General features: G+C 30.3%; 7 protein-coding genes across 7 annotated transcripts; 5 read left to right on the forward strand and 2 right to left on the reverse strand.

Annotated features, from left to right (window-relative positions):
* Positions 1 to 1,521: 1,521 nt before the first annotated feature.
* On the reverse strand, positions 1,522 to 5,224 carry BX663DRAFT_554076 (uncharacterized protein; the record flags this gene model as incomplete). The annotated part of the gene is made up of 7 exons (XM_051531496.1): positions 1,522 to 1,619; positions 1,685 to 2,152; positions 2,267 to 2,411; positions 2,476 to 3,687; positions 3,754 to 4,975; positions 5,048 to 5,105; positions 5,191 to 5,224. 7 exons carry the CDS (start codon positions 5,222 to 5,224, stop codon positions 1,522 to 1,524), a joined length of 3,237 nt encoding a protein of 1,078 aa, XP_051380460.1.
* Positions 5,225 to 5,949: 725 nt separating this feature from the next.
* Positions 5,950 to 6,211, forward strand: BX663DRAFT_517785 (uncharacterized protein; the record flags this gene model as incomplete). The annotated part of the gene is made up of 1 exon (XM_051528764.1): positions 5,950 to 6,211. A coding segment is annotated over one exon (155 nt), but the record flags the coding sequence as incomplete, so codon positions are not given.
* A 194-nt stretch (positions 6,212 to 6,405) lies between these two features.
* On the forward strand, positions 6,406 to 6,894 carry BX663DRAFT_517791 (uncharacterized protein; the record flags this gene model as incomplete). The annotated part of the gene is made up of 2 exons (XM_051528765.1): positions 6,406 to 6,495; positions 6,646 to 6,894. The coding sequence occupies 2 exons, from the start codon at positions 6,406 to 6,408 to the stop codon at positions 6,763 to 6,765; spliced, it is 210 nt and encodes a 69-aa protein (XP_051380462.1). The 3' UTR covers positions 6,766 to 6,894.
* A 2,068-nt stretch (positions 6,895 to 8,962) lies between these two features.
* On the forward strand, positions 8,963 to 9,948 carry BX663DRAFT_439352 (uncharacterized protein; the record flags this gene model as incomplete). The annotated part of the gene is made up of 3 exons (XM_051523330.1): positions 8,963 to 9,201; positions 9,282 to 9,479; positions 9,549 to 9,948. 3 exons carry the CDS (start codon positions 8,963 to 8,965, stop codon positions 9,946 to 9,948), a joined length of 837 nt encoding a protein of 278 aa, XP_051380463.1.
* Positions 9,949 to 10,665: 717 nt separating this feature from the next.
* On the forward strand, positions 10,666 to 11,286 carry BX663DRAFT_517796 (uncharacterized protein). Its single transcript, XM_051528766.1, has one exon. It carries the CDS (start codon positions 10,705 to 10,707, stop codon positions 10,915 to 10,917), a length of 213 nt encoding a protein of 70 aa, XP_051380464.1. The 5' UTR covers positions 10,666 to 10,704; the 3' UTR covers positions 10,918 to 11,286.
* Positions 11,287 to 11,460: 174 nt separating this feature from the next.
* BX663DRAFT_517797 (methyltransferase domain-containing protein) lies at positions 11,461 to 13,184 on the forward strand. Its single transcript, XM_051528767.1, has 4 exons — positions 11,461 to 11,756; positions 11,833 to 11,896; positions 11,958 to 12,649; positions 12,719 to 13,184. Exons 1-4 carry the CDS (start codon positions 11,502 to 11,504, stop codon positions 13,100 to 13,102), a joined length of 1,395 nt encoding a protein of 464 aa, XP_051380465.1. The 5' UTR covers positions 11,461 to 11,501; the 3' UTR covers positions 13,103 to 13,184.
* Positions 13,101 to 13,981, reverse strand: BX663DRAFT_517798 (ribosomal protein L6, alpha-beta domain-containing protein). The gene has a single exon (XM_051528768.1). The coding sequence runs from the start codon at positions 13,901 to 13,903 to the stop codon at positions 13,205 to 13,207; it is 699 nt and encodes a 232-aa protein (XP_051380466.1). The 5' UTR covers positions 13,904 to 13,981; the 3' UTR covers positions 13,101 to 13,204.
* Positions 13,982 to 14,412: the final 431 nt, after the last annotated feature.

Raw genomic sequence — 14,412 nt, forward strand, 5'->3', positions numbered from 1 at the left:
GGGCAAACAATATCAAAGAAAAAAATGGCATCAACTTATTTATACGATCTAGGAATTTTAGGACGTTGTATATATCATTAGCAATATTAACCATGATTTGGGTTGTAAACAAATACTATTATTATCCCTTCCTGATCTTATATCTTCTTATATGGAAACCTATTATTCAAAATTAGAACTGTTTTTTTCGACCTTATTGACTTTATTAATCTTTTTACAATTCCCTGTTCATTTTTATTTTTAATATAGAAATCACAATGTTACCCAGAATTCAATCTAAAGAAGACGGTCGGTTCTTGTATTAAAAAAATAAATATATACAAATATCTGTTCTACAGAAATACCAATAAGTTATGATTAAAGAAACAAACCGTTGAATTTTTTTTTGTTATTTGTTTCTTGCCTCAGAAGAACAATTTTATAATTGCAAGGTAGTCGAATATCAAGAGTAAGTTGTGATGTTGGTAGTTCCAGAAAATAATATTAGAAATAAACTTTATATTTAAGCTATTCTTCCTCTCTTCTCCTTCCCTTTTCTTTCTTATCTTGAATAATATATAATATACCTTCATTCAATAATTAATCCCCTTTTTTTTTTCTTTTCCTTGAAAATATCTACCAAAAGCAATAAATCTATTATTTTCACCTCCTCCCTTTCCACTAAACTGAATAAAGTTAGTCTATTATTTTACCGACGATGTTTAAGTTTAGAATAAGTGCCTGTTAGATAGTTTTGTCAACCTGGTGTATTTATATGGTAGATTGTCTATTGCTACATTTGATTAGATCTATTTTAGTATGATAAATCGTGTAAATTATGCTACTCTACTAATATAATACATATATACCATATATTATATGAATGAAATAGATGTAATTTAATCAATTTTATCATTATTAAAGTATCATAAATTACGACTGCTTTTGCTGCTGTATAGTCTTTATTTTATTTCAGATCGATCTGCTACGTTTTATACTTGACTGATGCCCAAACTATCTCAGGTAATCGTGAATGCTTCACCTTGGACTAAATTATTTTCTAAAAATTCTCAGTAAGATTTAAATCAGGAAAATATATACTTGGATAGCTTTCTAAAGAAAAAAGAATATTTCTACTAATATCATTAGTTTAATGAATAGGGCATTGTTTACTACTCAGTAATAGCTTCTTTTTAAATTGATAGATAGTTATCCAAATCATTGAATATTGTCTTAACGAAATTAGTATAGTGATCAATTAGTGTATCTTTTGAAATAATACCGTTACCATTAGCTTATTCTCTTCTTTGAAGGTTTTGATATATGTAAACATATACAAATAACATTTTTTAAGCTAAAAAAATATTTTTAGAAGAATGTTAATAGTATTTCTTATGCTTTATCATCTTTATTTTTATTAGACTCTTCATATGGAAGGATTAACCTTTTTTTTTTCCGAAGAATCAGACTGTAGCTAAGAAACTTGTTGCTGTATTATATATTTATAAGCTTTATTAAATTAATAAATATTTACAATAAAATTTAATCTTTCTTTAACCAAGGGTGCTCTAATATTTGTTGGATTGTATAACGCTTTTCAACATCTCGATTTAACATCTTTTTTATTAGATCCAGTGAACCTAAAATCAGCAATAATAAATAAATTTGATCAAACTTACTGTACTTTTATATATATATTTGTTACCTTCAGACAAAACAAATGGAATTCGCAAATCATGCTCAAGAATTTCATCAACATTATAGAATGGAGTCTCTCTATATATTAACGTATACAATAACGTTCCTAAACTCCAAATATCTTGTGCAGGACCTTCATAGGGCATTCCCTTAAGAATTTCAGGAGCACAATAGTCTAGTGTACCTCCAAATGTATCAAACTTACGACCCTTTTTGAAGTAGGCCGCACTACCAAAATCAATGAGATGCGCACATCCTGTTTCATCTAATAAAATATTTTCATCTTTAATGTCTCTATGAACGATATGAAGCGACTGAATATGGGCTACTGCTAGTGCTACTTGTCGAAATATGCTGCGAATTTCATTTTCTTCTATTTTTTCATTCAATTCAATATAATCAAATAAATCCATACTGCTCGTTCCATAAAGTTTCGTTACAACATAATACATATCTTCGTCTTCCATGAATGTCTCTATAAAATGATAACAAACAAACAAACACACACACACACACGCATACATATATATATATATATATATACTTAATACAATCCTATTATAGTCTATCCATTATTTCCCTTTCCTACCTAACGCGCAACAATTTACTTGAGGATGCTCTTTTAGCTTTTTTAAAATATGAATTTCTAAAGGTATTAATCCAAGTTTTCGATCTCGAATCCAAGAATCAACAACAATTCTAGACTTTGCAATAAACTTGATGACCACTTTTGTCTAATATCATGTAGTATATAAATATACATACGTAAATACATACATACATACATAGTTTATATACCTGTTTAATATCATCCTTACGGTATGCAAGCTTTGCTGTACCATAAGCTCCTTCACCTAATGTTCCAATAATTATATAATCATCCAATGGATGATGAGGCTTTTTATTTTCAGCTACTTCCAATGACTGGGCATCATCTTTCCTTGACTGTTTCTTTTCTTCTTCTTCTTCTTCATTATTCAATCCTTCAGGAAATAATGCTTTATTTCGATCCACTGATCCAAATAAGGAAATACCACGAGGTCGAATAGGTGGTCTTACTTTTGGCTTTTCTTGTTTTGATGATATTGATTTTTCATTTTGAGTCGTTCTATTAGGATCATTTGCTGCTGCTGCTGATGTTGTTGTTGTTGTTGTTGTGGTGGTGGTGGTGGTGGTGGTGGTGGTATGTTGAAGAGAGTGTGAAAGTGTATCGATGGATGTAATATCTGAATCGGATCTGTTTTGTTTGTTTAACTGAATCTTGTTAGAGGACATTATTGCAGCACGTTTAAATCGTTTAAATGAGTAAATACGATCGTATGTAACCCAAACACTGATTAAATCCTCTTCTTCGCTTTCAATCAGTCTCAATTGAAGTTGAATCTCAAATTGGCTTCCATCTCGATGAACTACATAGATTTGGGGTAAAATAGTTTGTCCGTTATTATTAACAGAGGGCTGTCTTTCTAATGATTTTAATGATTCCTTTAAAGAAGTTCTATTATGAACAGAACTCATATTATGAGACCTATCAGAAAGAACCCAACGACAGGCATGATTATTTACTGTGCAAGCGTATTGCAATAGATTGCAGCGACGTAATCCAGCTATGATATTTGAAAATTGTGGTATGATTTGATTAATGTTGACTTTCTCAACAAGTGATTCTGGAGAATAGCCAAACAAATACTTTGAGGGCACAGGATTAATACTCTGTATTTTCCCAGTATTATGATGTACAGTAATAAGTCCAGCAATAGAAGGAAGTGAAACGATTTTGATCATATTGCGTAAAGATGAGCTTGTATTTAACAACATAGTAGGAAAGTAAATACCACTTTCAGATAGACCACCATAAAATTTAAGTTTATCAATATCATCTGATATGTTAGATCCATTCGTAGTTGATGATAATGCTGGTATAAGCTGTGAAATAGGTCTTCCAATAATTTGTTCTGCCTCATATCCAAATAATGATTTTGTTGTGCCTATCATTTCAGTTATATTCCCCTAAAAAAAAAAGAAAGAAAAAGAGTTTAATATGTAATTTATATTTCATATAAACACTTAGTTTACTTTATCATCAAGTTGAACCGTTAATGAAGTTTCATAAATTTCCTCAAAGATCCAAATATAAATACTTTTACCCTCATCGGCTAATTTTTCTTTTAACCAAAGTGATGCAGCTGATGTCTCTCCTGTCATCTTTTTAATTGGAACGACTACACCACATATTAATACAAGTCCTTTCTCTAAACGACTCTCTCTAGTTGTCATGGGTAATTGACTGGCAATTGAGGATAAATGGCGTCTGCGTCTTAAAATATTACTCATCTGTTTCTTGAATGGCTCTTCTAGAACAGTGAGAATGGATTTACCTGCATAGGATTTATCAATACCAAAACAGAGACTAGCCATATTGTTAAACAATAGAACGGTTGCTTCAGCATCTGTTGTTAAAATGGCTTGATTTTGTGGTAGGTAACGAGAAGGAGCATGTAAGGTCCTTGCATACTGTGTATTTTCTATTGCTAATAACTTGGGACTTTCGTAAATAGGTGATAAATTATTAGAGACACCGATCGTTTGTCGTCTTGAAAAATTAAAATTTCCTTCCTCTTCGTCTGTTTCATTAAAGTTGCTGCTTGGAGAATCGATGGGTAATACATTGTCCAATAAAGTAGTCATTTTATTATTGATACTTAATGGTAATGCAGACTGAGGCTCTTTATAATTGTCTTTCAAGTCTTTGTTAATCATAATTGGGGATGGACGGTGATGATATGGATGTTGTGCAGCAAAAGAAGTAATAGTATTTAAATTCAACGAGGTCTCATTCGCCTCATTTGTGAAGGAAGATAAATTCGTATTATTATTATTATTATTATCATTTTGAAATGTATCAGAAGAAGTCCAGGTATCATTGAGTAGAGTATTGCTATTACGATGATAGTCTAAAATACCGATATCAGGCTGAGAGAATCTACGTCTACTTTGAATACGTTGCATATAGTCCAATCCTTGATTCAACATTTGCCTTTTAATTCTTGCCGCTCTATTTACCTTTGACAATGGGGTAAAACTATAACTATAAAGAGACTCAGCGCAATATTCTGCGATTGAATCACTAGGTGGTGGGCTATTAAGAGGTAAAGTGGTTGGTAAGCTACTATTACTATCTTCCATCGAAATAACACTATTTTCTCGAAAACGACTAAATCCTCTTGTTGCTATTTCGTTATTATTGTTATCATCACTGTCCGACATTACTGACTGTGGTGTTGAATTATTACTTTTTCTAGAATGAAGAAATGAATAAAGAGAAAGGAAAAGTGTGTGTCTGTGTGTGTGTGTATGTGACGCTTATTACCTATGATTTATGATGGATTCATTTGATAATTGATCTTGTAAATCTAGCGAATTTTCATCTAGTAAATGTCATTAATGTTGAATGTCATTTAGCCTCGATGCTTTTGCCTTTTTGCCTTTTTGGTTTTTGTTTTTTTTTTTTACCTTTTTTTTTCAACTCAGTTAAATTTATAGACATTTGAATACGTTAGTATTTAAAGAAATATGTTTATTGGAAGAAAGAAAGAAAGAAAAAAAGTAGACTGTATAGTAAATGAAAAAGAAAAAAAGATATAAGGGTTAGTTTACTATAAGAAGAAACAACTGTCACGCTGTGTTTGAAATCAACATGACAAAAAACAAAAACAGAAAAGAACCCTTTTTTCTTTTTTTTTTTTATTCTTTTTCCTCTTCTCCCTTTTGTTGAGAAAAAAAAAAGAGAATGGGGAAAGTAAAATATATTTGGCTTTATTTTGAAGACATGAAAGAAAAAGAAAAAGATAGGCTTTTCTTTAACCTTTTTTCATAATACGAAATCATGTTATCAAAGACAAAAATAAAAAAAACAAAAACAAATTGTTGATGTTATAGCACAGTATTTCTACAAATTTAGACGATGTTAGTATTTTTTTGGACGAATTAAATTAATTTTCAGATAGTTTGTTTACCTTTTTTGGATGAAATTCAGATACAGATGCAAAAATGGGACAAAAGAGAAATTAAATGGAGACAGAACGTTAAATGAAATTTAGAAAAAAAAATTGTTATTTTTTTTTTTTCGTAAAGACTTCTACCTGCAGGTATCTTTAAGCTGTCACCGGTGAAGGTGCAGCAACCATATTGGAGGTGGCGCTTTGTCACAAAGGATTTGATCGTTTACTCGCTACTCACTTCTACACGCAGATAGTCCGACCACAACTCGAATATGGTCTAGCTATTAGTCTACCCAGTGCAAAGAATATCCAACAACTGGGATCTTGTCAAAACACATGCATAAGACGGATATTTGGTGGCTCTCATCGATCATCAGTAAAGGTGATGCTTCATATGGTAAACCAACCATCAATGAAGGTTAGGGTGTCTGTTCTGCAGGCCCATTTCATTTTCCATGCTATTGATTTACCAGGTGATACCTTGCTCGTTAAATTACTTCCTGAGTTTCAGGCATCCGCTTTCAACACTCAATGGTATAAACTCATTCAAACACCATGCTGGAGACTCTGTGCCGCCAATTCCATTCCGTTAGACCAATACTCCTTTTGAAAACATCGTCAAGAATTTCTTGAAGAGAGTTTTCATTAGCTACGTGACGGGGCACGTTCTGTTTTGCTTTCCACTTGCCGCCCCAATCTAATTATTGATCCGATACTCTGGTTACCCATGACACACAGTGAGCGTAGTCGAACTATTCGATGGCGTCTTGGTTGGTTATCCGGAGGAATACCTAAAGCCTGCCCATTTTATCCTTATGTACACTTTTAGTCGGTCACATGCCACTGAATGTTTGCACATGCACACTCGTTTATTCTTGCCACGATCAATAGCAGATCCCCTTTTTCCTTTCTTTTAAATCATCTCCCTCAGCATAAGTACCGGAATTCTCAGGATGCTTCTGCCTAGTTCTATCGCTGGCCAGTTATGTGTACCCTTCTACCGGAAATGGATTACTTAATGCATGATAAACTACCCCCTCCACTTCTTGATCCAGGCAGGAAATTACTCAACTGGTTGTCTCTTTAAACTTGTTAGCAATAATATTCCCCTTTCTTTCTCACCTTCCCTTCTTCCTTTCCTTTACCTTTTTACCTCTTGTCCCATAAGAGGGTTTTTAGATACTTTTTTTTTCACATAATTTGAACTGACCCGGGCAATCCAATATAACGAAGATATTATGTGCTCAGGTCGCTTTTTAAATTTTAATTTATAAAAATAATAAAAAAAAATGTTTACTTGTAATAATCGGCATATTTGTAACTCAGTCATTATGCAAAAAAATAAATTTCTTTTATTGGGGAAATATTTACAAACGTTCATTTTATTATATTAAAATGCCATTGATTATGTAATGACCCTTAATCATATACACATATAAAATAAGGGAGGAGGGGAGTGAGAGGGAAAAATCCCTTATTTCTCCATAACAATAAAACTCTAATAGTAAACTTTAAATATACATATTAATACTCACACAAATATATTTTTATTTGTAAGCAGTATAGAAATATCCAAAGTTTATCGATTGCAACATGATTGATTGATATTTTATGCTATTTTTCCTTTCTTAAATATTCATATTCTATATTTAGCAAACATGCTGATAATAACTAGTATAGATAAAGATTTTTTTCTTTTAATAACAGTAAACGATCTACATAATTTTCACATGTGAAATAATCTATAATATACAAAAGGGAGGTGTGCGTGTATATCTTTATTTAATGCTGTTCTTTTATAAAATGAAATATTTATAGAAGCAGCCTTTTTGAGCCATGTAAATATTCTGTTTATCACACGTTTCCCACCCCCTCTTTGTTTTTGTTTTTTTTTCGATATAGTTTATATAATGTTGTTTTTCTATTATTACTTTGTTAGTTAGTTACGAAAAAAAAAAAAAAAAAAAAACTTCTACTATGATTAAAGTGAGATAATATTTTAAAATAGCTGCTACGGGAAATGAAGAATAATTGATGTCATCATCCAATGCTAAAAATAAGTACTTTTTCTTTTCCACCCCCTTTTTTTTTTTTCTTTTTAGAATAATAGAGAATATTCATTGATGATTGTGATAGTCAAAGATGTTATTAGTGATAATGTTAAAGTTATTATAATTCATTTACATATAACAAGCTTTGCATTTTTGTTTTATTTTTTATAAGAGTTCTTCAGTTACAACTAAACATTACAGTCATGAAAATTGTTTTCTTTATTAATAAAGGGAATTAAATACAGTTTATAGTGTCAATAGAACAAGCCATGACACAGTAAAGTTGATTATCATCATGATAATACTAAATATGTTATCTGATATCATCAAGCAAATACCTAGTTATTTTTTAGGAAGCTTATTATCACATGTTCTATTACTTTTGGATCCTATTTTTAAGAAATTTTAGTTGTAGTATCATTAACTTGAGATAGTTAATAACTAACTAAAAGAAAAAAAAAGAGAGAGAGCGAGTGAATAATCATGATTTTTTTTTGAAATATATAAAGAAACGATTTAAATAGTTAGCTACGACTTTTGATAAATCAACCACATAATATAATTCTAGAACACAACGTTTATGATTCACTCACTATGAATAGCTTAATCCCTTACGCTACTAGATATATTAGCATATTTGAATGTCTTTGATAGAAAACTATGTTACCCTAGAATATGAAACATTCTTACCACAAAGAAAACCTATAGTTTATATAATAGTCCTTCTTCATTCAATTATACTATTATTAAAATTATCATTTTTGAATTCAAATACCTTCTTCTTCTTCTCCAGGAAAAATAAACTAGCCACTTGATGCTGTATCTAATACTCATGCTGCAGTAAATCATTTTTATGCAGTAGTAATTTTACGCCATATTTTTTTTTATATACTCTATTTTATTTCTTATAGCCATAAAAATTATGTATGTCATAGAAACAAAAATAGTTTCTTTTTAGTGCCAACGGCATTTGTAATATATCTTACATCAATGAGTCTCTATTCATAGAAACTGATTGTAATTGATTCAGAAATCTATGCAACATATCATTAAATAGTTTTTTTTTTTTTTTTTTTTTTAAGAAAAAAAAATCAGAAACAATTGAAAAAAAAAAAAAGGATAACATTATAATTATAAATATGACAGATGAATATAAATACGATCAAATAATCTCTTATTTTTTTTTCTTTCTTTTTTTTTCCTTATTTATTCATATTTAGATAATTGAATACAATGCGTATTAGTACTGCTGTCGTTTTTACATTAGCTTATGCTGTTTCATTAGTAGCTGGTCATCCTACTCTAAATGAAAATAATAATGCACAAGTTGATATTTATACTCATTGTAACAGACCTGGTGTCTTTGCTTTAACTTTTGATGATGGTCCTTCTAAATACTCTTGGGGATTATCAAAGTCATTAAAAGAACAAGGCATTAAAGCTACTTTCTTCATTAATGGCAAAAACTCTGTGTGAGTAGTAATATTTATTTATTCTTTTTGTTAAAAAAGGAAGAAAAAAAAATTGATTAATAAATACAATCTGTTTCTAGTGATGTTCTTAAAGACAGTACATTAACTGATGAAGGAGAAAAGACTTATTTAGAAGTAATCAAATCCTATTATGATTCAGGTCATGAAATTGCTAGTCATACTTTAAATCATCAAAACTTGGTTGGACTCTCAGAAGAAGAAATAAAATTACAAATGAATACTCAGTCTGATATTATCTACCAAGCTATTGGCAAAAGGTACATAATAATTTGAGCATATTAAAAGTAATTTTATTTAACATATATGCATATAAATATATATATTAGACCCGCACTGATGAGACCTCCTGAAGGTGTTATAGATGACGTTTCTAGTAAAGTTTTGAAAGAACTTGGCTATAATGATATCATGTGGGATATTGATACAAAAGACTGGGAACATAATGGATTAAATGCTGAACAAGAACGAGTTCGAAAAGTGATGGAGAATGATGTCGCAAACACTTCTATGGGACATATTTGTCTCGAGCATGATATTCATGAGGATACTGTTCAACATCTTGTGCCATGGCTTATTACATATGTCAAAGAAAAGGGTTATGAATTCGTCACTGTATCTAATTGCATTGGTGTTAAACCTTATCATGAAGTTGAATCTTTTGAGGCAAATAACTCAACATTGACGTCTACTCCTACAATAACATCACCAATTAATAAGCTTATTTAATTTTATTCAATATACAATTATCATTTCCTTATAAACATACATATATATAAAATATTAAAAAATATTAATCCATTCATTTTGTTGTTTTCATGCTATGTAAATAATAGATAACAAAGTATAATTTATAATACAAAAAAAAAAAATTAGGGGCGAATCTTTGAAAGTAAAGCTACAAGATTTATTGAATAGAAAGAAAAATAAAAAAAAATCTACTATGGATACATACTCATGTGTAGTATTGTTTCCTATAACAACTAATTAGTTACTGGAGATGAGTAATCAATGATTTTAATTTAAATCTTCTTCACACGTAAAAGAGCAAGAAATAAAGATTAAATCTTACTATCCTTGATATATTCCTGAATGAATGTTAATTATTAATATTTTAATCTCCATATATCCCTACAACTTATAATCATGCTATTATATATGTATTAATAGCCTCTACTTTGTTTGAAGCAAAAAAAAAAAAAGTGATTACGCTAAGTTCTCATTAATCGTATTTGAGTTGGATGCTATTGATGCTTTGTTTTATGAGCAATAGATAAATTTATATAGAAGATAAATCATATATTAGCTGACAAGCTACCTCTACACATATATTTACTAAAAATACATTTCATCCCGGTAAGGATTACTCAAATCAAGCAAAATGAATATAAATAGTTTTGTCAATAAAAGTAAATATAACCATTACTTCCTCCTCCTCCTCCTCCCCGCCTTTTTTTTAAAAAAAATGCGACTCATTTCTTCAACATGAATTACTTCTATTTTTTTATTGCTTTCTCTTCTACTAGTCCAATTTGTAAATCAGATGATGTGACTATCTATAATCATTGTAATAGACCTGGTGTAGTTGTTTTGACATTTGATGATGGTCCAGACATATACACTTATCAGGCGGCAAAATACATTTACGAAAAAGGTGCAATTTTTACCTTCTTTACTAATGGAAATATTTTTGTGTAAGTGTGGTGAATATAAAATCTTTGTTACATATAAACTCTGTAGAGTGAATATAATGCGTCCACCACTAGGTGAAAATAGACGAATATTCAAGTTCTGTCTTGACAGAATTAGGTTATAAAATAGTTTTAACAGATATCGATACAGAAGATTGGATAGCTGATGGTTTCACTACTCAACAAGAAAATGTTCATAGCATTGTAGACAATCATATTCCTGGTGTAACTCCTGGCCATATTGTTATTGCACATGATATTTTTGAAAGTACTGTAAATGACTTGATACATTGGTTAGTTCATTATTTTTCAAGAAAAAGGTTATGAGAATTTGTTACTGTTGCTGATTGCCTTGGTCACCCTGCCTATGTTTAACCATATACATTCTATATATTCAATAAATTTGTATTAAAGATGTATTACATTCTATATAAATCTCAGCGTAGAATTGTATCTATATGCTGTATAAAATAGAATTTGATCTAAAAACAACGCTGCTTAAATTTGGACTGTTATGTCAAAAAAAAAAAAAAAGTGTGCCTCTATTTCTTTTTATTTTTTTTTATAGGCTTTATATATGTCAAACATTTTATGAAAACACAAATCCCACTTACATTACCTTTGAAATATAAAAATGATTCGCCAGAGGAATACTTGGAAAAACTAATTTCATTTTATAAACAGTATCATTGGCTTGTTCATGTATTAGCTTTTAATTTTATAACTCAACAAGAATGGCAGAAATTTCCTCTTGAATGGAGAGAAGCACTTATGCATTATATGGAGAAAGCAGGTGACAATTGGGCTTTTAGCATTTTAGAGCTTACATCGGATAAAACTGACTATGTAAGTTTATCACTATGTTTACTCCAAAGATAAAAAAAAAAAGACGGTTTCTCATAGTATATTATTATGATTAAAGTCCATTTGGCCAGAATCATTACAAGAATATTTAAAAATGGCTCGAGATTTAGCTTTACCTAGAGGTAACATATTATTAATTGCAATCATTTTATACGTATTATCCTAAAGAAAAAAATAAAATAGTTGTGGATGAATCTATAAAGAAGCAACAACAAAGTATTAGTAAACACATTTTAGGTGGCATGAGTGATAAAAAAATTCATGAAGTTCAGTTAATGAGTCAATTAATTAAAAATGTAGCTGATGAAAAGGGAATTACATCCGTGATTGATCTTGGTTCAGGACAAGGCTATTTATCTCGAGCACTTGCATTTGACTATGGAATGGAGGTATTAGCAGTTGATATGTCTGAAATTCAAACACAAGGTGCTTTAAGATTTGATAAAAAAGCAATGAAAGCACAAAGAAGTTATGGTGATGACGGCAAGAAAAATTCACCTAATTTAAAACATGTGACAGAAAAGATTACACCTGAAAACATCAGTCAAGTCTTAACAAAATGGAGTCCGAATTCATCCAAAGATAAATGTTGGCTTGTTACTGGATTACATACATGTGGTGATTTATCTCCTTTAATATTTAATTTGTTTGCAAAGAGTAAAGAAGTATCATGTGTTGTGAATGTAGGATGTTGTTATAATGCATTGACATCTACTGGATTTCCTATGAGCAACTTTTTAAAAAAGAAAAATGATTTATTTGAACTAAGCTCTACAGCTCGCGTCTTATCTTGTCATTCACCATCCCGATGGATAGATGAAGGAGAACAATGTATCAAGGCTTTCGATAATTATTATTTCAGAGCCTTACTTCAGGTTAGTTTTATTTTATTTTATTTTTTTAAGAATAGTATAATATAATTTTAACATGTTTGTTTTTAAAAGGAAATTCTTGTTGAAAAGGGCTTATCAGATATTCATGATCCTCCTAGACTGGGTAGAATAAAGCAAAACAAAGACTTTGTTTCATTTGTAGCAGCTTCCTTGAAACGATTAAAATTACCAAAAGATACGATTTCAGCAGAAGAAGCAGAAATGCAGTATCTTGAATCAAAAAAAAATCAAGTTGATAAGCAATTTGTTGCACTTTGGACATTAAGGGGTTTATTAGCACCAATAATTGAAAGCATTATACTGATGGATAGATGGCTTTATCTTAATGAATCTCTCCAAAATGCCTCAAATGATGGTCTTAAAGGTGTATGGATGTATCCTTTATTTGATTTATCTGCATCACCAAGGAATGTTGTATATGTTGCTTCAAAATAATAAATTATTACATACATAGATTTTATTATTACTACTATTATACAAAGATACACACACACACACACACACAAATAGATGTATATATATACATGCATATACTATTTATTTCTTCTTTCCTTCTTTCTTTTTAATAGTTTCATCATTAATAAAAATACCCTTTTGATTATAAGGTTCTGGCATTCTCCAGCGTTGAATTTTTGCGGCAAATTCGGTTACTTTTTGAAGATCAATACCTTGTAAAATGACACGATTAGGTGCAGGTACGGAACAAGTCACACCTTCAGGTAATTCCATTAGAATGGGATGAGAGTAGCCCAGCTTAAATGACAGCACTTTATTATTCTCTAATGTAGCTCTATAACCAACACCCACTAAACGTAAATGAACTTTATATCCATCAGAGACACCCAAAATAGCGTTATTGATAAGTGCACGAGTAGTACCCCACATAGTACGTTGTTCCTTCACTTGTTCATCCTCAACTGATATTTTTAATATATTTTCTGAAGTAACATCGTCTTTAGATGCAGGGGTTAGATTGATTTTTACAAAAGGTTTAATAGGTAGCTGTAATTGTCCTAATGGACCTTTAATGGTTAATAAAGTATTATTGAGTTCAGAAGGAATGCGAGGCTTTGTGATGGGTGACAGGTCATGTTCAACCGTAATTTCGTTAGAGTAGGTGATAGCTTGACGTCCAATATGTGATAAAGCAGGTGTTGCTTGGTGAAATTGTCGAGTAGATAATAAAAATAGTTTATTCAAAGAATTTACAGTTGAGCTCGACCTTAGTAGATTCATGATTTGTGTCCAAATAAAATAAATGTATGAAAAAAAAAAGGAAAGGAAGAAAACCCAGAATTTAATTTAGTAAGGGGGGGGAAGAAATGCCTTACTGGGGTTATTACCAGAAATCATCTTTATTAAGCAGATAATAACGGTCACAATAATGGCACTTTCAACAACTACCTTAATTGTATGATCCTATACCTCATATAAAATCTATGAAAAAAAAAGGAAAAAAAAAACTATTTCATTTTACACAAAGTAACATTGAAACTTGTTTATATATACATTTCTATGTATATCAAGAAAATAGGATTCTGATCTCATACACATATTAAGAAAGCAAAAGACAAGTACATACTATAGATACAATTGATAATAAACAGTCAAAGTTGAAAAGGCTTACCTTAATGTGACAAATAGTTTAATAAGTTAAGTTAAAAGAAAAGGAGTAACTAGAATTACGCTTCAAGCTTATGACTTGGATAGAATCACTCTATACTTTACCAAAGGAATCTATATCT

Source organism: Cokeromyces recurvatus (genome assembly GCF_025118155.1).
Source record: "Cokeromyces recurvatus strain NRRL 2243 chromosome Unknown BX663scaffold_23, whole genome shotgun sequence".
In the NCBI taxonomy this organism is placed as follows: domain Eukaryota; kingdom Fungi; phylum Mucoromycota; class Mucoromycetes; order Mucorales; family Mucoraceae; genus Cokeromyces; species Cokeromyces recurvatus.

Bases quoted from the DNA above. Each gene is read 5' to 3' on its own strand.
- BX663DRAFT_517796 (XM_051528766.1), top strand. From the start codon at position 10,705: ATGAATTACTTCTATTTTTTTATTGCTTTCTCTTCTACTAGTCCAATT.
- BX663DRAFT_517797 (XM_051528767.1), top strand. From the start codon at position 11,502: ATGAAAACACAAATCCCACTTACATTACCTTTGAAATATAAAAATGAT. The intron at 11,897-11,957 runs GTAACATATTAT...AAAATAAAATAG, and splicing joins AGATTTAGCTTTACCTAGAG to TTGTGGATGAATCTATAAAG. The intron at 12,650-12,718 runs GTTAGTTTTATT...TGTTTTTAAAAG, and splicing joins ATTTCAGAGCCTTACTTCAG to GAAATTCTTGTTGAAAAGGG.
- BX663DRAFT_517798 (XM_051528768.1), bottom strand. From the start codon at position 13,903: ATGAATCTACTAAGGTCGAGCTCAACTGTAAATTCTTTGAATAAACTA.